The 22,980-nt window shown below is 43.5% G+C and overlaps 1 protein-coding gene and 1 non-coding gene across 3 annotated transcripts in view; one reads left to right on the plus strand and one right to left on the minus strand.

Annotated features, from left to right (window-relative positions):
• Positions 1-302: 302 nt before the first annotated feature.
• The window catches only part of Kat14 (lysine acetyltransferase 14), a 34,602-nt gene continuing 11,924 nt past the window's right edge, over positions 303-22,980 (minus strand). For both annotated transcript variants that reach the window (XM_027421625.2, XM_027421626.2), the window contains exons 4-10: positions 20,751-20,932; positions 15,949-16,365; positions 14,802-15,367; positions 8,526-8,662; positions 6,911-7,086; positions 5,265-5,455; positions 303-1,341 (exon numbers count right to left, since the gene is read on the minus strand). In XM_027421625.2, the coding sequence (XP_027277426.1) occupies positions 1,168-1,341; positions 5,265-5,455; positions 6,911-7,086; positions 8,526-8,662; positions 14,802-15,367; positions 15,949-16,365; positions 20,751-20,932 (1,843 nt within the window). In that variant the 3' untranslated portion in view covers positions 303-1,167. The remainder of the gene's footprint in view (positions 1,342-5,264; positions 5,456-6,910; positions 7,087-8,525; positions 8,663-14,801; positions 15,368-15,948; positions 16,366-20,750; positions 20,933-22,980) is intronic.
• On the plus strand, positions 3,748-3,879 carry LOC113836456. The gene has a single exon (XR_003486679.1). It is a non-coding gene; the product is annotated as a small nucleolar RNA SNORA72 (small nucleolar RNA).

The following is a 22,980-nucleotide window of genomic DNA, read 5'->3' on the forward strand; positions in this document are numbered from 1 at the left end:
AAGCCTTAGCTATCAGCTGAGCATTTATAATTAGTAAGTCTCTGTGTGGTTATTTGGGAACTGGCTGGTGGGACAGAAAAGTCTGCCTACATTTTACAGGCAAGGCAGTTGAAGTATGATATTCACTCTATCTAATACCAGCTAAGGCCACAAGACAATTGAGGAAACAAAGATTGTAACTGCCTATGAAGCACTCAGCTGTCTGGATTCTCAACCCAGCCCAGAGCCCACCAAGGAAAAAAGCAGCCACTGCTCCTAATTAAAGACAAGCTGAGTGCAAATGACCAGGCTGAAGCCCTGGCTGTGAGTTGTTACATGGTAGGTTTTTATTTGAGAATATCTGATGCTGTTGGAAATGCACTTACAGGGTCCAAAGACACCTGCAGTCATCTCCAGCATTTGCAACATAGGAAGCAGCTTCATCCTGTTGACAGGGCATCCACTTCTGCCTGCACCACTCCACACCTCCACTCCTGTGGTGCAACTGTTTTGGGCATGAGAAGGACCAGAGAAGGCATCTAATGCATCAAGCTTGGCTGTTCCTCTCAAGCTATTTTCCCAAGACACGCCATGAGTGAATTCCTTATACCAGGTCAGTGTCCCAATAAGGAGATGATAACAGGTAGATCAGGTAAAGCAGCATGGAGACAGACATTGAATTTATTCTTCCTGACTGAGACCTAAGTCAGCAAGAGACAACAGGACTTCAGTTCCCCATGAGTTCTCTGGGATTCAATGACAGCACACTGAAGGCTAGGAACAGGGTCAGAATCATTCCTGACACCTTATAATCTCTTATCCCAGGACAGCAGAAGGCCATGTGGGCTCTGCGAACTTTTAACACCTTTCACATTTCTTGAGCTGCAACACAGGACAAACAGACCCTTTCTCAAATGCATTGGTTTAGCAGCTCTCTTGTGCTCACTCATTACTGTGTGGGAAGTGGATGGCAGAGTCCCTTGGTTTGGTTAACAGTGGGGTCCAGGGTGCTGCTGGCCAGCCACTCCAGGAAGGGCTGGAGGGTCTCTGGATGGAAGAGCTGCCCACTCGTACCGCTGCACATGGCTTCACTCACCCAGCTGGGCCCACTTCGGATAACTGCCTGCACAGCCCCGAGGGCCTGTTCTCTGACAGCACCCACTGTTCTCTGGGAAGAACAGGTTCCCCTCAGCGTCGGAGCCTCAGGAAGAAGGCATGTTTACACTCTGTACTCTCCAGTGGGTAGTACTTATCATAAAAATCCAGAACATACTCCTCAGTCTTGAAGCCAAACTTCTGATACAGCAGCATGGCAGGGTTGCTTGCTGAGACGTGAAGAGTCACATCCTTGCCCATGCACGTCTGCCAAAAAGTGGAAAACACAAGGTGAAGCCACAGGGACAAAGAGAATGAACGAATGAGCACAATCTTCAGAAGGAAGCAAGAGGGGTTTGGGGGGGCGGGGGCTGAGGCAAGGCAACATGTAGCAACCACTGGAAGCCCAGGGCACTGGAGCGGATAGTAGCAGCTGGAAACCAGAGCAGTGTAGCACCTAGCAACAGCTGGAAATCCAGGAGCACTCTGCCACTAAGCTGTGTGTCCCCAAGACTAAAGGGATTCATGTACTGGGGGACAAGTGGGGGGGGGTTGTCTCTACCCTGAAGCAAAGACCATAGAGTATATTTTGTTATATTGTATTACATTTATTTATTTTACTATATGCTTGAATGAATGTCTATGTACCACATGAGTGCAGGGTCTTCAGAGGGCAAAAGAGGTGTTAATCCTATGAAATTGAAGTTACAGATGGTTGTGAGCTGTCATGTGGGTGCTGGGAACCAAACCTAGGTCTTCTGCAAAAGCAGTAAGTGCTCTTAACAGCTGAGTCATCTCTCCAGCCCTGTTCATTATTTCAATTACATTTTACTTACTTACTTATTTATTATTGTGTGTCAGGGGTGATATGTGTGTAGGCTCATGCATGCCATACTGCACAATATGGATGTGGGTCTCAGGGATTACACTCAGACCATCAGGCTCTGGGGCAAGTGCTTTCACTTGCAGAGTCATCTCACCAGCCTCTATATTAATAATTCAGTTTAAATATCAGACATGTCAGTACCACAGAACTAGAGAATGAGAAATTCTAGTTTCCATTCCTCACAACCTGTAATAATAATTCCTTTCCTAGAAATACTAGAAAACATACTAAATACTAAGCATAACTTCTAAATACTAAAATCTTAGTTATAAAGCCTAAAGACCTTGTCCACCTAAGTCCTTAGATCCCTTTAAATCTGACATAATTAACTTCCCAGAACTGAGGTTTCTATATTAAGGGGAAAAGAGTGGAGAAGGTCCTATGAACATAAAGGCATGTTTTTAGATTCTTTGATCAGCCACACAGAATGATGTACTCCAGACCACACAGGTATGAACTGTTTTAATGAGGAAGGTATCAAAATGCTGCAGGTGACAGTCCTTAAAACTGATGAGTTCTGGCTGTCAAGAACACAGCACAAGGCAACCAACAATTTCCTTCTTTTTCTACTTTACACTGTGCCTCCAAACACATTAGACACAAGAGAACATGATTAGTATCCCAAGGACAACAGCATGGTGTGAGCACACAGAGAAATTCTAGGGGGTGATTATCCATATAGACATCTCACCATGGCCATCACCAGATACTACAGACTGAGCCCATATTTGGGCCTTCTCTTACAGGCTGACTGGGATAGAAAATGCCCACACATACTGATGAGCTGAGCAAACAGTTAACAAGGACTTGTCCCATGCCAGGTCTCACACTAAGCACCAAGGATGCCTTCTGAGCTATCAGCCCACCCTACTCCAGCCTCTGCTAGTAACAAAAGAGCCAGAGAACTGCGAAGGCACTCTGCAAGAGAAAGATGAATATATGGAGATGCATCCTGGAGGGAGCATAAAGCAGAGAAAGGATGTGGAAAAGAAACAGAGCCAGTTTCAACAGAATCAACATAAGACAGCATGTGTAACACTACGCAATGTCTTACTGTCTCTGCCTTAGAAGTGATTTCTAGAAAGATGCTTTTCAAGATTCCTACCCACATCTAGGAATTATTAAGTGAGTTTCATTAACAATTGGAAAGACAAGCTTGGTTAAGCATTTCCACTTTATCATTTCCATCCTCTCTTGAGGCAAAAAGTTCTCAAGTTCCAGACCAGCCTATGCTATACAGAGAAAACTTATCTCAAAATAAAACAAAAAATTTTGCTCAAATTAATATTGCATAATCTTTGTTATTGTTTTGGGCAGGGTTTCTGTGTTAGACCAGGTTGGTCTCCAGAGATCTACTTGCATTTGTTTCCTGAGTGCTGGCAGTAAAGGTGTATGCCACCACCACCCAGTTTTCATAATCTTCTTTTTTTTTTTTTTAAGATTTTATTTATTTATTATGTATACAACATCCTGCTTCCATGTATATCTGCACACCAGACGAGGGCACCAGATCTCATAATGGATGGTTGTGAGCCACCATATGGTTGCTGGGAATTGAACTCAAGACCTCTGGAAGAGCAGTCGGCGCTCTTAACCTCTGAGCCATTTCTCCAGACCCATTTCATAATCTTCTATACCAAACAGTTTCTAAATAGGATTTACCAGAAGAATTCTTGAGAAAAAAAATATGCTTTTGCTTCACAGTGTTATACCTCAGAAGCTTAAGGTTCAAAGAGAAAGTAAGTTGCTATACCTATTAGCTCATGCAATAAAAATGTTTATAATAACTGTGAATCTTCTCGATGTTCTGATTCTGTGATAATCAGGGCAGGCTAGACATTTGCTATAGAGACACCACGCATGTGTCCCCAGGCCTGGTTCTTTACCTATGTCTGGCTTTCTAAATTCTGGTGACAAACCCGGTCTGGCTTGTTAGGATTATTCTGTGTGATCGTAGGATGGCTGAGATTCTAAGACGGTTTTTAGTTGGTCTTAAGAGTGATACTGTAATTTCAGATATTGCTAATCTGCCTTCTTGGTTAAAGACCGTGTAGCCACTCTAGGGAAGTTCTGTGATTACCAGTTGCCATTATATGAACGGTAGAACTATCGTTTTTATTTTCCAGGTGACTCTGATATTATTAGAAGCATGCCAGAACAGACTGGTGAGAAGTAAACCAGAAATGCCTTCCTTTAATAAAACCACTAGAGTTCTTTAAAAAAAAAAAAAAATGTTTATAACAGTCTTAAGAGAAAAAGAAAATATCACGGCTGGGCCAGGAGTGGTAGCACACACCTTGATACCAGCATATGGGAGGCAGAGGTAGGTAGATCTCTGTGAGTTCAAGGCTAGCAATGCTACATAATAAGATCCTGCCTAAAACAAACAAAAAAATCCTTGCTGGGTGTAGAAACTCAGGTCTATAATTTGAGCACTCAGAAGACTGCCATGAGTTCAAGACTAGCCTGGGTGACTGTGGTGGTTTGAATAAGAATGGCTCCCATAGGTTCAGAGATCTGAATGCTTAGTCACCAAGGAATAATACTATTTGAAGGGATTAGGAGGTGTGGCCTTGTTGGAGGAGTGTCACTAGGGGTAGGCTTTGAGGTTTCTGAAGTCCAAGTCAGGCCCAGTGGTTCTCTATTCCTGCCTGATACATCACACCCAGCAGAAACTAAACTCTGAGCTACCATGTTTGCCTGCATACCACCATGCTTCCACCATGAGGATAACGTTCTCAAACTGTAAGCACAACCCAATTTTTCTAAGAGTTGTTATGGTCATGGTGTGTCTTCACAGCAATAGAAAACTGACTACAGTGACACAGTTAATCCCATGCCAACCAGGGTTTCATATCAATATCTTGCCTAAAAAGCAAAACAAAATAGTTTTGGGGGAAAAAAATTCATTGCATTCATGCATTCACACATTCATTCATTCATAGTGTACTACTTATTGATTCAATTGTGATAAAAGGTTTATAAACAGGTAATGTACCCTCAAAGTCATTGGAGACACACTCTAAGAGCAGAACAGTATCAATACAGACAGCACATATGCTTTACAGTTTCACATGTGGTGCTTTGTTGTTTTATTTATGATATATGTTCACCTAGGGGCTTCTCTGAAGCCAAGAATAGAGTCTTATTTTAGGGGCTAGAAGTTTAGGAGCTTCCATAGTCTCATGACTGGTGACAACGCCTTCCTTTTGCTTGGACTATGCCAGCTCAGCCTCATCTCCTCCAAGCCTTTCCGGGAAGCCCTGAGAGATAAATCACCTACTTTAGGTGAGAGAGAACTTGCCTGGATCAGATGATAGATCATGAATGTGGCAATCCCCGCTCTTCTCCATTCAGGATGGACAAGGAGAAATGAAATGTAAGCTTCGTTGTACTTCACGTCCGGAACCATGAAGCCAAAGGCAACAATGACTTTTTTATAAAGGACTACAACACTGAAGTCTGGATACTGCAGACACTCAGACAGGTCAATGCCTAAAGAAAAGAACCGACCAGACACTCAGACCATGTGCCTTTTGGAACTAATGAACAACAAGCTGTTCAGCCTGTACTTACTGTTATACCTGCATGCTAAAAAAAATTCCCCAAATTCGAGGCAAAGACATTACCATAGATACCACACATTCAGACCAGAAAAATGCATTTTAGAAAATATCAAAATTAACATAGTCTTTTCTAAGTACATATGTTAAAAGCAGAGAGACAGGACAGGTTGGGTAGCAGAGAGCACTCCAGGTTCAGAATGGATGGACACACCTGGCTTTGACTCAGCCTCGTCTACCATGTGTTTGGTTTGGCACATTTTAAAATGTCTCATTTCTTGCAGTGAGCCCGGACAGAGCAGGGGTAAAGGTCCCTGAAAGTGCCAGTATCATTTGCCCTTTTCTTTTTCTTCAAATTCTATTTATTGTTATTGTTCTTCTTGTCGTGAGTTGAGTATGTATGATTACTAGTACATATGTGCAATAGTATGTATGTGGGGTGGGGCGTCCAAGGACAAAACTGTACTAAATCTGTTCTCTCCTCCCACTGTAGGATCTGAGGATGGAATTCAGGATGCAGGTTTACGTGGCAAGCACTTTTACCTGCTGTGCCATCTCATGAGCCTGCTAATATTATTTTCTTTATCCCACTCATACACCACTGACAATCTTTCTATCAAAGCTTTCACAATAAAATAAAAATTTTAAAGGTGGTGTGTGACAAATACTTAACATCAGGCAGAAGCAGCTGATAACCCAGAAAGTGACTTTTAGGCTCCACTACTACCCCAGAAGAGAGGGAACCACAGTCAGAACATAAGCATGGCAGGGCTCTGACCCTGATGAAATTTGTGACATCTGCAAGACAGATGTGTCCTGTAGGTTTCCGAGCAGGCCCACAGAGAGTATGCTCATATTTAGCAATGAGATTGCTGATTGATGGCCTAGGTCTTGGCTGATGAAATGACAAATCTTCCTGGTTTACTCTGACTCCTCAAGTCAGGGGGCATTTGGCTTCTTAAAAACACCTTTAGGGTGTCCTAACACTCTCTAAGAAATGGCTAAACAACAAAACCTAAAGAACTATTATAGGCAAAAAAACCCAAAAGTGTCCGCATGCCCAGCTATGAGTCTGTGTATCTTGGAGAGACATTACCTGGTATCTAAACATAGGCAGAAGCAAAACAGGATGAATCTTTTATTCTGGAAGCAGAGACAAACAGGGAAGAAAAACAAACAAAAACACTGTTGATTACTTTAATTGCTGGCTTCTTGACCTTAGGAAAGCGAGAGGCATTTATACTTTAATATTTCTATGTTAGTAAAGACAGACTAAATGGAATCAAGAGTAAACAGCTTAGGGTCACATGGCAGACACTATTTAAAAACACACCCAGGTGATATAGAGCGAAAAACCAATCTGCCTGGTGTGGAAGTAGAAACATACCAGGCCAGAAAAACTCCTGACACATGGAGTTGATCGTTGGGATGTGATTTGGTCGGACATAGCAGTAATCAAGAGGTGCATCAGGCTCAGGTGTCCAGTGAGGGTCACTCCTGTGCAGGTGGGAACGAATCTGTGACAGGAGCTGTAGTTTGGGTGGCTTTGTCTCATAATCACGCCTCCAGCACCACAGAAAATAAACAAATTAAAAGTCAAGAAAAATACTCATTACTGCTAGTTATCTGACTTACAGCTACTTTGAACTGCTTACAACATCATACCAAGTCGTTCTACTTTATATGCTAGCTAGCCAGGATGCAGTTTAATGCTTTCTAAATTCACTCTGAACACGGAACAAGGCAGAGGCCTCTGGTACCCACCAGGGATTACATGAGGTGAAGTGAGAAACAGAAACAGCACTTAGATATGCTCAGAAGTGCCTGACACAGGGATGCTTCACTAGCATGAGCAGAGGCCAAAGGAGGGACTGCCAAACTCCACTTGTAGCAGGCCTATAAATGGCCTTTCCACAGGTTTGCCTAGGAACTGAATGGTAGGTGAGGGGGATCAGGGTAGTGGTAGAGCTGTAGAGTAAGCATGGCCTCTCCAGGAAGTTTGTCTTCCATTCACTGTCTGGACCACATTTATTAGAAGCTGTCCAACAGGAAGAAAAACTGGGGCTAGGAGATGGCTGAGTAGATGAAGTACTTGCTATGGAAGCATGGCGACTTGAATCCCCAGAGCCATGTAAAAGTGAGGTGTGACAGTGCATGCTAGTGGAGCAGACACAGATAAATCCCTAGAGTTTGCAAGCCAGATGGCTGAGGGTGAAATAGTCACCTCTAGATTGACTGAGAGACTCTGTCTCAAAAAGTAAAGTGCAGTCCAGGTGTGGTAGCACAGGTCTTTAATCTCTGCACTCAAGGGGCAGGGGCAGGCAGACCTCTGTGAGGTCAAGGCAAGCCTGGTCAACATAATGAGTTCCAGGACAGCCAAGGATACACAGGAAGACCTTACCTCAAAATTAATTAATTGAATTTATTTTAAAAAGGTTCACAGGGTAATAATGAAAGATACCCAAAGACACCCACAGCTCTTCACAGATAAGTGCACCTGCATGTATGTGCACGCACACACAGAGGCACACACCACACACAAAAGGAAGGAAAACAAACTGTTCCAATGTTCAGTTCAGATATTGGCTTCACTGAGAATGCTTTCCTTTCTTACTTTTCAGTTCACAGACTATTAAAGATACATAATTTTCATAGAGTAAATAAGAGCCAGGTGTAATGGCAGGTGTTTTTAACTCCAGCACAACAGAGGCAGAGACAGGCGGATCTCTGTAAATTTAAGGCCAGCCAGGTCTACGCAGTGAGTTTCAGGGCAGCCTAGGCCCATGTAGAGAGACCCTGTCTCAAAAAATAAAAACAACAACAAAAATGATGATGACGAAGACTGAGAATCAAAGTTAACTCAGTCTACTTTTCATACCTCTTTCTAAGGACCATCTTGCCTGCCCTTGCCTGAACCTGTTGTGTCAGGACATATTTACCCTGTAGACTGGGTACAGAAGCCACCAACATCACCTCTCCTGACAGCCTTCACTCATGGATACCTGATATAAGGCTTTAAGATCCGAGAAGTATAAGGGCTGACGATACTTTGGTCCACAGCCAGATCTTCTGATCCCACCAAACGATACAAAAACCTGGTGGTCTGGTGCCGGAATCCTTTCCTGGTTGGCAAGGCAGTCTGTGGGAAAGAAACAGCTTATATAAAAATAAAACCACTTAAAAATGGTTATCTTCCATGTCTAATGATCTTTCTGTGTGTCAGGTGTAGATCTTTTTGCTCTATCTATTTGGAAAGCTGAAGTTCTGACATAAACTCCACAGGTCTTTGCCTAAAACTAACATGGCTGGGCTACTTACTGTTTATTGTACAACCACAGTTTTATCTTAAGAGTCATCAAAACCAATAAACTTTTTTTTTTTATTGTGTCCCATTTTCACTAAGTAAATATGGCAAACACAGGAGTTACATTGCTTACCAGCCCTAAAAGCTGTCACTACAGTAAGGAGGCCCAACAGAGGCTAGGCAAAGGCATGGCCTTAGTTAGTTAGGGACTGGGGCAGAACTGGTTGGTTTACATACTTGCTCTGTACTGGCCACACTGATGGTAAGCTGTTCTTCAGTGAGGGTTGCTAACCTGGGGCCCTAGGTCATGTAGCAACAGAACACTGCAATTAAGGTTGTAACAGCAAAGAGCTCTAACAAAGATTAAAAGACCTTTACAAAGAGGGTGCCAAAAAGAACCTTAGAAACTGAGTTGTCTTTTAGAGACAGTTTGCTCTTAGCCTAGAAAATAACTTGTTGAAAGAACAAGGTTTCTTCCTTTATAATTTGCCTTCAGACTTTTCCAGCCTGGACACCAAACTCCTCAAAAGCCAGCTTTGAAATTCTTCCAAGGCTTCAAGTGAATTTCAAAGGAATCTTCAAAGCTTCGGCATGCAGTCTCCAAACATGACCACTAGCAACTCCTCCTACCCTTGCAAGTATAATGGCTCCTCCAATCAGAAGGCAGAGTCTACTCCTGAACCCAGCCGTTTGTAAAGAACTTTGACCTATCAGAGTGGCAGAAATAACACCTGGAACTTCAAGCCCAAATCTTAAAACAACCGGCAGCTTCTTCCACCTTTTGTGGCTGCCAGATGGCTCCAACTAGGCCCTGGAGCCAGATCCTGGAAGAAAAGCAGTGTCCCAGTCAGTCCAGTCCCAATCAGCTCCCCAGTGAATGCAGCCACAACACAACCCAAGTAACCCAGCCTTCAGCTCACAAGGCAAAAGAACCATTCAGCAGAGTCCAGTCAGGCACAGAAGTCCAAGAAATATTTAGTAGTTAGTACAGCAAGTCATTAAGTTTGGGGTGGCTTTCAATGCGGTATCAGGTCATTTGTAGACCCATCAGTCCACAAAATCTCTCCCTTTTAGCAGTGTCAGGGTGAGCCCTGTGGATGTTCCCCCTACCTCTGAAGCTTCCACTCCTCTGGGAAACACCCTCCACCAAGCCTGGACCACCATTGCCTCCTATTGGCCCACTCTTGCCCTAAACCACACAGTCTCCACATACAGTTTAAAAATAAACTAACATGGTGGTGCTCGCCTTTAATCCTAGCACTTGGGAGGCAGAGACAGGCAGATCTCTGAGAGTTCAAGGCCAGCCTGGTCTACAAAGTGAGATCCAGGCCACCCAGGGTTACACAGTGAAACCCTACTTAAAAAGCAAATACCAACTCACCACCCTCCTGCTGCTCCCCTCTTCACAATTCCTACATGAATTCCCACTGTATGCTCAGAATATATTTCAAGGTCCTCACCTGTGCCTTTTGGGGAACCTGCAAGACCCGACCCTGTTAAACTGTGGCCTCATCTCCAGGACCATATTCCTGTGTCATGATGTTGCTATGACATCTACCAGTTTTTCTTGTGCCTCAGGGCCTATGTCTGTCTGGTCTCTTCTCCTCCTCCTTGTACCTCCACTGAGGGGCTGATCTTAAGAACATAATGGTCCTACACACACACACACACACACACACACACACACACACACACACACACACACATCCTGAGTCAAGAGATCTGGGCCCAGTAAGCTAACACTGTCATTTCACTGTTTGAAGATGTCAGCTAGAGAGGGTAGAAACCCACTTAGCATTAATTTACCGTGGTATCCCCAGCTAGAATAGTGCCTGGCACACATCACACAAAGTTACAGGGAAAAAAATGGTTTCAAAGTCAAGTAAGGTGTGGGCAGCCTTAAATGTGCTTCTTTAGGTGTGTTGGGTCCATTCCCAAATCAGCCTGGGAAAGGCCAGAGAGATCAACCTCTGCTGAGGAAAAGCCCAGAAGGAACAGGTAGCTAGGACTAATAACAAAGTGAAAACAGAGCAGGGCTCTGCACCAGAGGAGCCAGAGAGGCCTGGTTACACCCCTCTCAGTGGCTACTCTGGGTGGTTAACTGCCAACCAAATTTGCCTGGAAACTGTTTGCTGGAATCTTCCTGAGCCAGAGGAGAGGAACCACTACAGTCAGAACTAAGCATTCCACATCCCAGGAAGAACAGTAGAGGGATAAAACAGCAGCAGGGGTTCCTAAGAGGTGAAACTGCCTGAGTTTGCAAAATAGAAAGAATGGGAGGTGACAGGCCAGCGCCTCTTAAGTTACTGAACACTAAGAGAGCTTGGCTAGACCAGGCCTCTAGTCCCCGACTTGAAGAGGCAGAACAAACTCCAGAAGCACACTTAGTGCAGAGGCAAAGACATTTAACAGTTGTAGTTGTTGGGTTACATGCTCTAAGGGGCAAGCGTGCAAGAGCAGATGGTAGTTTAATTGGAGCTGGAAATCCTAAGAAATAACTAAATTAATGCTTAGAGACATCCTTAGAAATTAAGGATGTTTTTGACAGTGGACTAATCAATAACCTGTACAGAGCTTAAAGGAGACTCTCTAAGCTTGAGCATCTGTCAATAAGACCTTCCTAAACCAAAAAGCAGAAAAAAAAAAAAAAAAAAAAAAAAGACTAGAAATGAATGGAACAGAAAACCCAAGAATTGTGGGAAACTATAAAAGGTATGGCAAGGAGAACACAGAAGGAAAAGGGAACAGAAGACATGTGAAGCAGCTACAACTCTAATTAATGTCAGATACCAAACTACAGATGGAAGAAGCTCAGATGATACCAGGCTAGATAAATATCACACAGGCATGTTGCTGTGGAATACCATCCTCCAGGCATGCCATGCCAGTGCCCTCTAGACCTATCTATCAGCAGCTGTGATTACCTGAAGGAGCCCAGAACAAGACTGTTGATGGAGAGTGGGGAAGGGATCACTAGGCTATGACACTCCCCTAAGGATGTACAGATAGTAGGATTTGCAGATAGTAAATGGCGAGTACAAGGTGCTCATGAGGTCACTCCTTTCCCCACGATTTATAAACAGTTAATGAAGAGATTTCCCCACCTCCAATGGTGGAGCTGCCCATCAGCTGCCCACGTTCCTGTAAGTAACCCTTTACATTTTTTCAAGTAGATGTATTGTTTAGTGTTAACTGTCATCTAGACTCAATCTAGGTCACAATTGTTCTCACCCTTTCCAATACTACCACCCTTTAATACAGTTCCTCATGTTGTGGTTACTCTGACCACAAAATTATTTTTGTTGCCACTTTATAACAGTAATTTTGCTACCGTTATGAATTGGAAAGTAAAACTCTGTGTTTTAGGTGACCCAGGTGAAAGGGTCATTAGACTCCTCTGGGGTCTCAAACCACAGGTTGATAACTGCTGATCTAGGCTGAAGCACCTCAGAGACTCTAGGAATATGTGCTGAGGGTTATCTGGATGGGAAGACATGCCCACAGTGGGTGAAGCCATCACCTGGCTGGGATAATAAGAAAAGGGAATGAGCAGCAGACTTATTGCCCTGTTCCTTGTAATAGGTTCCATCTGACCAGCTCTCTCTGCTCTAACTTCCCAATTCAGATACACACTGTACTTGGAACCATGAGTCAAAAGAAAACCATTTTCTCACAGCAATAGGTAAAGAAACTAAGACAGTGACCCTAATTAAACTCACTGTCTTTACGACCCAGAGTGAACTGTTGTTTTGGTTGATTGCTGGTGGCCTACCTAGGACCAAGAGTTGTTTGTTTCTCCCCAGGAAATGTTTGCATAACAACTGCTAACCTGATTTGAATTTTCAAGTAAGATTAAAGACAGAAAAAGCAGTGGAAACGCACTGAAGCTCAGAAACAGAAAACCTTCCAGAAGGGTATTTTTAAAAGGAGGCCACAAAGAAAAAATAAGATTGAGAATGGTGTTCTTACAGCAAGGCATGGTGGCTCATATCTTCAATTCCAACACCTGGAAGGCAGAGGCAGGCAGATCTGAGTTCCAGGTCAGCCAGTGCTATACATGAGACCCTATTTCAAAACAAAAGAAAATGGGTCTTTTGAGAGCAACACTGCACACATGATGCTAATGAAGTTACAACTTCAAAATGTCAAAGGAAAAAACAAAACTACAACTTTGTAAGCTATTGTTTAAATGCAAGAGTGAAATAAAGATATTCTAGGCATACAGATTTCCAAGATATCTCTCAAAAAGATCATATTTAGAGATGGTGAGATGGCTCATTAGGTAAAGGCACTTCCACCAAGCCAGAAACCTGAATTCAAACCTAAAAACCCACATGGTGAAAGAGAACCAACTACAGCAAGCTGACCTCTGACCTCCACATATGTGATGTGGCATGCACATGAACACATGTTATAAAGAACTGTTGGAGAAATAAGTCAAGTAAGAAATTAATTCAGGAAGCTGGGTGTTGGTGGTGCACGCCTTTAATCCCAGCACTTGGGAGGCAGAGGCAGATGGATCTCTGTGAGTTCGAGGCCAGCCTGGTCTCCAGAGCGAGTGCCAGGATAGGTTCCAAAGCTACACAGAGAAACCCTGTCTCGAAAAACCAAAAAACAAGAAAAAAAAAAAAGAAATTAATACAGGAAAAAATAAAAATCAGTCTGCTATCTTTTAAATAAGCAACTAAAGAGGAGAGAGGAGAGCAAGGAAAGGCACTCTAGGGGAGGGGTGATCGGCATAACATTTAACATGATGGAAAAACACTTTTGTTTTATTTTTTGAGGTATCTTTTCTCTGTATGTAGCTCTGGCTGTCCTGGAACTCCCTTTGTAGACCAGTCTGACTTTACACTCACAGAGATCTTCCTGCCTCTGCCTCCCAAGTGCTGAGATTAAAGGTGTGCGCCACCACTGCCTGGCCAGAAAAACACATCTTAAGTCAGGACCTACGAGAGCACAGTCTTAGTGATATGTACCTTCAGGCCAACCCTTGCCCATCTTAGCAAATGAACTCTCTAAGGCACAGCTGGAGTCATTCACTACTACGGCGCCTTCCATCACAGGTGGGTCTCAGTTACCACCCAGACTGTGTGCCTGAAGAGCCTGCAGTACTTACTCTCAGGACTTTTACACAGAAGGTATGCCCATTCAAAGCAATAGGGAAGTCGTAAAAGACAGAACAGAGGAAACTGAGGACAGAAAACAGGGAGAACTCCAGAAAGGAGATAACCAAATGGAAAGGGCCTCACACCAAGCTCCAAGCACACCAGAGGAAGAGGCCTGATGCCTGGTATGTCACTGACAATCAGACATGTGACAAAGATTTCCAAGAGAGTCAAAAGAGGACAAGAGAAAAATGCCATGGACTATAAACCAGAGATTCCCAGAAAAACAATCAGGAAACACAAAATGTTCAACCTCCCCTATAATCAAAGGGAGAGATGTAAATATGACAGGAGATTACACTCACAGCCAGACTGGTAAAGTTGAGGCAGATGAGCACCAAGTGCTACCAAAACTACATCACTGCTGCTGGCGGGGAAGCCTAGACGTCTTAAGTGGAATTAGATGTTGTCAGAGCACGTGTGGAATTCACCCTGTGAGTAATGCTGACCCCATAGTTCTTCATAGTTAAGCCCTAAGTACACAGATAGTTACATACCACAGCTCCAGCTCATTACGGTCTAGGATAGATACTACATGTCTTCAAATCTGTCAATCAAAACCATGAAACAGACTACATATAGCTACCCTCAAGAGAGAGACAAGAAATGTCTAGGCTATTTCTTGGATGCCGGGTAAGAAAGAAACTCAGATATAGGAAGGGGCATTAAATGAAAAGCAATGTTGGAACAAGAAGCCCAGCAAGTTTTGCATTGCTTTCTTCTCAAATTACTCATGATATCAAATGCCACAGTTTACAGTAGCCATTGCCAGGTGCTGCCTACCCCACTTCTCTTCCACCCCACATCACCTGGTACCGGTCAAGGATCCTGAAGTCCTGGCAGGTGGTCCGGTATGTAGCTTGTCCAGCCGGAAGCCGGGAAGCTCCTCCGTCTTTGGCTCCATAAATCCCATCGACTAACAGAAGTGCAGCGTTCACAACCTCATCCAAGTCAAAAAGTGGTAAACCCCTATCCCTCTTAGCTTGCCTGATGATCAGTTTCCGCTTTAGCCTCCGGGCTTCCGGAGTCATGGCCACAGCACTGGGGCACGCTTCCAGCCTCTTAAGCAGCAGCTTCTCCTCATAGATGCTCACAGGAGCATACCTGGGCCCCTTGGGCTTCACATCCTTCTCCAGGGGTGGCTTCCTCTTTTCTCTAGCCCTAGTGTGCAAAGAAGTGTTTGAATCTGTGTCTTCGCTATCTCCATCCATCCTGTCTGGCTTCTCCTCATCACTGTCCTCCTCCTGTTTTATCTGTTCGGGAGCTCTGACCTTCTTCCTGCTCCCAACCAGCCCAGAAGCTGCTGACCCAGCTGGGGGTGGGATGTACTCCATCCCTGGGTCTATAACTCCGTCTCCTTCCAGCTCATCATCATCTGTGCAAAGTAGAAAGTACTGTTGTCAAGATACAGGAAAGCAAGGCACAAGGCTTTATAGTGATATATTATTTATGATTTATTAAAGCTTGCCTGAGGATTCAGAAAAGCAAAGTCAGCCACAAGCCATAAAAGCCAGGCGCACACCTTTATTCCCAGCAGCCAGAAGTGGAGGTTGTAGTACACACCTTTAATCCTACGACTCAGGATTAAGAGGCAGACAGATCTACGTGAGTCCAAAGCCACCCAGATCTACACAAGAGTGAATCAGTCTAAAGAGAACTATAGCTCACACCTATAATCCCAACAACAGGCAAGTATATAAGACAGAAGCAAGGTCTAAGTGAGATATTCATTCTTCAGTCATATTGTGAAGAGGCAGCAGTTTGAGACTTGGTGAAGAGCTCATGCTTGAATCAGCCCTTTCAGCCTGAGCTAGAGATGAGAGCTAGTGGCCAGCTGCTTTGCTTCTCTGATATTCAGCTTGAAGTTTGAACCCAAATATCAGTCTGTGGGTCTTTTATTTATTTGTGTTAAAAGGCTCACTCACCCACAAGGTGAAAAACACAAGTAAGTCATACCATGAAACAAGGCTTGGGGTGGCATCACATCTGGGATGAGGTCTGCTTCAGAAAGCAAGCTAGGCGTGGCTGAATGCGAGGCTGGTGTGCCCGGGGCAGAGAAATCCAGAGAGGGGGAAGGAGATGGGCTTGTGAGCGGGGTTCGGTCTGAGGAGCTAAGGGATGAAAAGTCAATTACTTCCCCTTTCTCCAGAACCATATCTGGCCTCCGGGCTCGGCTTATGAACTTGACAGGGGTAGAAGAGGTGCTCCTGTCAAGGAGGCCAGCCGCTTCCTTCTGTGCTCTTCTGATGTCTTTTGCTTCCTGTGTTCGGGAACGCTTCTCTTTCAATTCCATGGCAGATTCCACAGGGTTCCGGCTTGCCCGTTTCCTGAGTCCCTCCACAGTGATGATGGGATCCAGCGTTGGTTTTGAGGCTGCCAGAAAAGAATGAACATCTAATTTCTATGTTAACTGTTCTTTTTAAAAATGTATTTTATTTCTGTGTACATGTATGTATTTCTGGACATTTATGTACAGGTGAAAGAAGGCACCAGATTCTTTGGAGCTGGATCCAGGTGGTTGTAAGCCACCTGGATGTGGATACTGGGAACTGAACTCCAGCCTTCTACAAAAGTCTCAAGTGCTCCTAATGGCAGAACCATCTCTCCATCCCTTAACTATATTTTTAATGTTAACTATTTCTTTCATAATTTACTATTGGCACCATGTTCAATACACAGAAATGTTCAATGAATACCCCAACCAAAAACCTTGCTTCACTTTCGGAAAAAGTTTTGGCTCGGTATGATAGTGCATACTTATTATCTCAGTAGTAGAAGGATGAGAATCTCAAGTTCAAAGCCAGCCAGAGGTAAATATTGAGTTAACGCCAGCCTATATAGCAAGAACTTGCTTAGACAAAAGCTACAACGCAAATTTAAACAAATTAACACCATCAATTCTATCTTTCACATACTAGAATTGGTAAAATTTCATAATGATCACCAAGAATATGGTTTGCCTTCCTGACTTTTTTGTAGAACATAAATTTTTACATTTGGAGGGTAATTTGGCATTACCACAGACATTTTTACCTAAATAAACCCTTTGCTCCACCAACAGTATTTTCAGTAATTTATCATACTATGTATATATATGAAAATTTGTAGCACTGTTTAAAATACTGACAAAAAAAGGGAAAAGCTGAGTATAATGGTTCATGCCTATTCAGAGTATTTAGAAGGTACACCCAGGAGGGTCAGAATTCAAGGCCAGCTTAGGCTACATGAGATTGCCTCGGGTGCTAGTTGAGTACCTAGCAGCAGACTCTGCCTCAAAGAACCCAGGCTTCTACTGAGGCTGACCACCAGAGCTCCATCCTGAGGTGACTCCTACAAGTCGCTCTCTGACCTCCACAGGTGTATGTGGCACGCCTCCTCCCTACACACACAAATTTATTTTAAAAATAGGCTGGTCGGTGGTGGCGCACGCCTTTAATCCCAGCACTCACTAGGCAGAGGCAGGCGGATCTCTGTGAGTTCGAGGCCAGTCTGGTCTACAAAGTGAGTTCCAGGACAGCCTCTAAAGCCACAGAGAAACCCTGTCTCAACCCCGCCCCCCACAAAAGAAAATAAATAAAATAAAAATAAAAGCTCAGGCATGGTGGCACAACTGTAATCTCAGAACTGAAGAGGTGGAGTCAGGAGTATCATGAGTTCAAGACCAGACTTGGCTACATGAAACCTTATCTCAAACCAACCAACAAACCACACAATAACAACAACAAAGGAAGAAACAGCCAAAATGTCCATGACAGGTATGCTGGCTAGTTTTATGTCAACTTGACACAAGCTAATGTCAATGGAGAGGAGAGAGGATCAGTAAGATCAAGCTATAGGATGGCCTGTAGGATATTTTCTTAATTAGTAATTGATTTGGGAAGGCCTAGGCCATTGTGGGTGGTTCCACTCCTAGGCAGGTGGTCCTGAGTTCTATAAGCAAGCAGGCTGAGAAAGCCATGGAGAGCAAACCAGAAAGCAGCATCCCTCCTTGGCCTCTATATCAGTTCCTGCCTTGTTTGAGTTCCTGCCCTGACTTCCTTTGATGATGAACAATGCTTTGGAAACAAACTGAATTAACCTTTTCCTCCCCAAGTTGTTTTTGGTCGTAGCGTTTTATCATAGCAACAGGAACCTTAAAACTAAGATAACAGGAAAGTGTTTTGATGTTACTATAAAATGATCATATAATGCAGTCAATGAAATAAAAAAAAAAAACAGGGTAGAACTACATGCACTACAAATGAGTGTTCTCTCTCTCTCTCTTTCTTTTTTTGGTTTTACGAGACAGGGTTTCTCTGTGGCTTTGGAGGCTGCCCTGGAACTAGCTCTTATAGACCAGGCTGGTCTCGGACTCACAGAGATCTGCCTGCCTCTGCCTCCCAAGTGCTGGGACTAAAGGCGTGCGCCACCACCATCCGGCATGCACTACAAATGAAAGAAGTCCAAGGCATTTTAAGGGGAAATGTGAGAATTAATATTACAATATATTTCTGCTTTGTACTGATTTTGAGACAAGAGTCTTGCTGTAGCTCAGAATGGCCTAGAAGTCATAATCACTATGCCTCAAGTCTCTCTAGTACTGGATTATAACTGTGTGCCATTGTATCTAGTTACGCTGTGTGTGGGTGTGTAAGAGAGAGAGAGAGAGAGAGAGAGAATATGATATGTTCAAATCTAGAGATAATCTCTGATAGCATTGACAAGAGGTAGAAAGTGGTTACTCCGGGAAGAGAAACTCAGGTGAGAGACTGTAGGAGACTATACATTCTTCAATGCTATATGACAGCCCATCCCCTGTTGTGGACTATTAGTTCAAGATGTGATACATTAGTTTATGCTGTGGACTATTTGTTTAATGATACAAAGATGTGTTGCATTCTTTTATGTTACATTTGTTTAACTCTGTAAAGCTGTGTTACTCTGCCTGTTTAAAACACCTGATTGGTCTACTAAAGAGCTAAATGGCCAATAGCTAGGAAGGAGAGTAGGTGGTTGCCAGGCAGAAAAAATAAATAGAAGGAGAAATCTGGCTTGAGAGAAGGAGAAGAGGAAAAGGAAGGAGAAAAGGAGAAAGAGAAGGAGAGGAGGATGCTAAGAGCCAGCCATGAAGCAAGAAGGAAAGAAAGATATATAGAATAAAGAAATGTTTAAAAGCCCAGAGGCAAAACATAGTAAAGGAGAAATGGAACAATCTAAGTTAGAAAAGCTGGCTAAAGCCGGGCATTGGTGGCGCACGCCTTTAATCCCAGCATTCGGGAGGCAGAGGCAGGTGGATCTCTGTGAGTTCGAGGCCAGCCTGGTCTCCAGAGCGAGTGCAAAGACAGCCTCCAAAGCTACACAGAGAAACCCTGTCTCGGGAAAAAAAAAAAAAAAAAAAGAAAGAAAGAAAGAAAAAGCTGGCTAAAAACAAGCCAAGCTAAGGCCGGGCATTCATAAGAATAAGTCTCTGTGTTATTTATTTGGGAGCTGTGCTCCCAAAGAGGAAAAAAAAAAAAGAGAAGAAGAAGAAAAAGAAAAAGAAAAAAAACTACAATCGCTAGTGTCTGTCTGTCTGTCTGTCTGTCTGTCTGTCTGTCTTTTGGATCTCACTGGATAGTCCTGGCTGTCCTGGAACTTACTATGTAGAACAGGCTGCCTCTACCTGCCTCTACCAAGAGTACAGGCCAGCCTGGTTTACAGAGCGAGTTCCAGGACAGCTAGGACTGTTACACAGAGACAGCCTGTCTTAGCAAAACAAAATAAGAAAGAAACATCTCTACAGACACGTGAGACACATACTGGAATATTTATGGATAAAATACCGACACTTGGAGATCTGGCTAAAGAAGTCAAGGGTATAGATAGATGGTAGAAGGGTGAGGAGAGTACCAGAGAACTGGATAAAGGGCAACACTGGGACTGGCTGCTGCTGCTGAAGTAGGAGAGTCTGAGGCTCTTGTCACCTTCAGATGAGTTTAAATCTCCATAATAAAAAGCTAAAAGGTAATCAGATTGAAAACAATCTTCTGTTTGGTGTAGTGGTTCAAGCTTGCAATCCCAAAACCTGGGAGGCAGAGGAAGGAGGGCTGTTCAAAGTTGGAGGCCAACATCTGCTACAGAGTGAGTTTCAGGGTGGCTTTGGCTAAAGAGACCATGTGAAGACAAGCAAACAGGAAGAATGAGGGGACTGGAGAGAGTCACCAAAGGAAATGGTAAAACTTGATTAGTTAATGAATTAGTAAAGTGATTAGTTGTTGAAATGATAAAATGTTTTTTAGTGTAACACTCTCCCACACACACACCTACCCACCCGTTAGTATTCAGGCATCTGAATACTGGCCTATCCTCGGTGTTCTGACAGGATAGTCCTCAGCTGCAACCACTAAGAGCACCACCCGTGCACATTCACTAAGTTCCCTTTTAAAAGGGCCCTGCCCACCTCCCTTCTTTCTCTCTCTCTCTGCTTCTCTGCCTGTCCCACCTCCCTTCTTTCTCTCTCTCTCTCTCTCTGCTTCTCTGCCTGTCTCCCCGCAACTCCCCCTCTGCTGCTCTTGTCTTCAGAGGCTGGTCTCCTCCTGCCCTTCCTCCTTTTCCCATTCCCTTCCCCCTAATTAAAAAGCCCTCCACAAGAGGTCTGTAACTTTGTGTCTTTTTCTTGAGCACAGCTTTTTTATAAATTACAACCCCATTGATTGAAACTGTCCAGCCTCACAGCTCCAAATGCAGCTGGAAGGCTGGTAAGTCTCCAGCCTGGGTGCTGGGCAGTTCTCACACTTTACCTTTCACTTTCAAAGTGGAGGCAGACAGCTTCTCTCCCTCCGGTCTCATTGTTGGGGGCCTGTTATGAACAAGTTTCCACCATCCAGGCTCTCCAAATTCCTGAGCGCCTGAACGGAAGTACACAGGACTTCCCACACTGAGGCAACCTGCTACCGTGCTCCACCAGGTTGAAGTCTTCTTCCTAAAACACAGATAATTTAAAAGCTACTGACACTTCAATTTGATCATAGCACAGCAAATACATTCCTAATTAAACTCTCACTGATGCTTGGCTGTCAAGTGGAGAGAGCAATGCAGCCCAGAGAAGGGTCTGGGGTCTGCCTGATGTCAAGTCCTTGCTGTCACCTTCCAGCTGCCTTAGTTTCCTCATCTGTGAAACCAGGATAACAGAATTACCTTATAGGGTGACTAAGAGGATCAAATAAAGTAATTCAAACATAAAAACTCTTATCCCAGTCAGACGAGAAGGCACAGGCCTTTAACCTCAGCACTCAGGAGGCTGAGGCAGGAGATCTCTGAGTTCAAAGCCAGTCTGGTTTACAAGTTCCAGGACAGCAAGGCTATATAGAGAAACCCTGTTTCAAAAACACAACCACTTAATAATCATGGGGGCAGTGGGGAATTAAGAAAGCAAGCCAGCTTTCTTGACTATGAGTCTGGGCACAGGTAACACATTTAATCTGCTAGTGAATAGCTGCTTCACCCGGAGAATATATCTGTCTGATTCAGAGTGCCCTGACGTACTAGAGTGGTTCCAAGGAATGCTTCACAGACAGCAAATATAACAAAGTCAAGAAACATGCTGAAGGCCAACTACTCATCCACTGAAAATTACTTTAATGGCCACTATTTCCACTTTGCAACATAAATCAATTACGCAAAAACTCTTTCACTAAAGGAACAATCTAATAGCCAGAAAACAAGAGGAACAAACATATACTAGAAAATGAGGGAAAAACCTTCAACACTTCACTGAGGTGAGTCCCCCAGTCCATGGGCAAAGGCTTCTTTGAGCTCCATGGATCTCTCCTACATCCTCACTTTAACCTTTCCAGCCCATGCCACCACACCCAAGAGCTAAGACCATGGGAGAAACTGTCTCTCCTGCTTTCTCATGCCCCCCCCCCAATCCCTATCAAGGTTTTTTAATGTAGCTATTGAGATCCAAAAATAACAAGAAAAAGTACAGTATCATGCCTCCCAAAAAGCTAACATTCCTCAGAGTTCAACCAAACCAGCAATTCTTTTAAGGGTTTTATTGTTGGTGGTTTTTTGGGTTGGTTGTTTGTTCTTTTGTTTTGTTTTGTTTTTTTTGAGACAGGGTTTCTCAGTGTAACAGCTCTGGCTGTCCTGGAACTCTCTTTGTAGACCAGGCTGGCCTCGAACTCACAGAGATCCGCCTGCATCTGCCTCCTGAGTGCTGGGATAAAAGGCATGTTCCACCACCACCTGTTAGGATTTCCTTCTTAGTACTAAAGTATTACATTGCATATATACTACAGGTAGCTCACCCACTCCTCTTGAATTGGACATTTGGCTTGTCAGTCTTTTTAAGAAGCTGAAAAATATCGATGCTTCCATCTTTTCTTAGTTACCCCGGTGTTTCACCTATCTACTCCTCTCTAAACCAAATTTTTATTGTGGTAAAATAGGCAAACTATGTTCATCTTAACCATTTTTACGTGCACAGCTCAGTGGCCATTAAGTACATTCATATTCTACAACCATTACCATCACCCACCTTCATTTTATTGTACAAAACAAAATTCTATACTCATTAAACAAATAACTCTCAAAGCCTGCCCTGCTCCCGGACTGACAACAAACATTCTACTTCCTGGATCTATGTATATTACTAGTGTAAGTGGAATCATACAGCATACTTATGATTGAGTTCATTTATCTTAGTGTTCTCAAGATTTGTGCATGTTGTAACACATGGCAGAAACTTCTTCCTAAAACTAAATATGTATTCTATTATATGTACATACTTCTTCCTAAAACTAAATATGTATTATATTATATGTACATACTATGCTCATAAATTCATGTGTGGATAGACTGGTATTGCTTCCTCATTTTAGTTATTGTAAGGAGCTCTAGATATGATAATCCTACTTAGTTTCAAACTCATGATCCTCCTGCTTCATGCTCCTAAATGGGGATTACAGGTACGTGCCACCATGCCCATTGACATGGCTGCCATGTAGGGTAAGGTGGTACCTCATA

Source organism: Cricetulus griseus, chromosome 6 (genome assembly GCF_003668045.3).
Source record: "Cricetulus griseus strain 17A/GY chromosome 6, alternate assembly CriGri-PICRH-1.0, whole genome shotgun sequence".
Classification (NCBI taxonomy): Eukaryota; Metazoa; Chordata; class Mammalia; order Rodentia; family Cricetidae; genus Cricetulus; species Cricetulus griseus.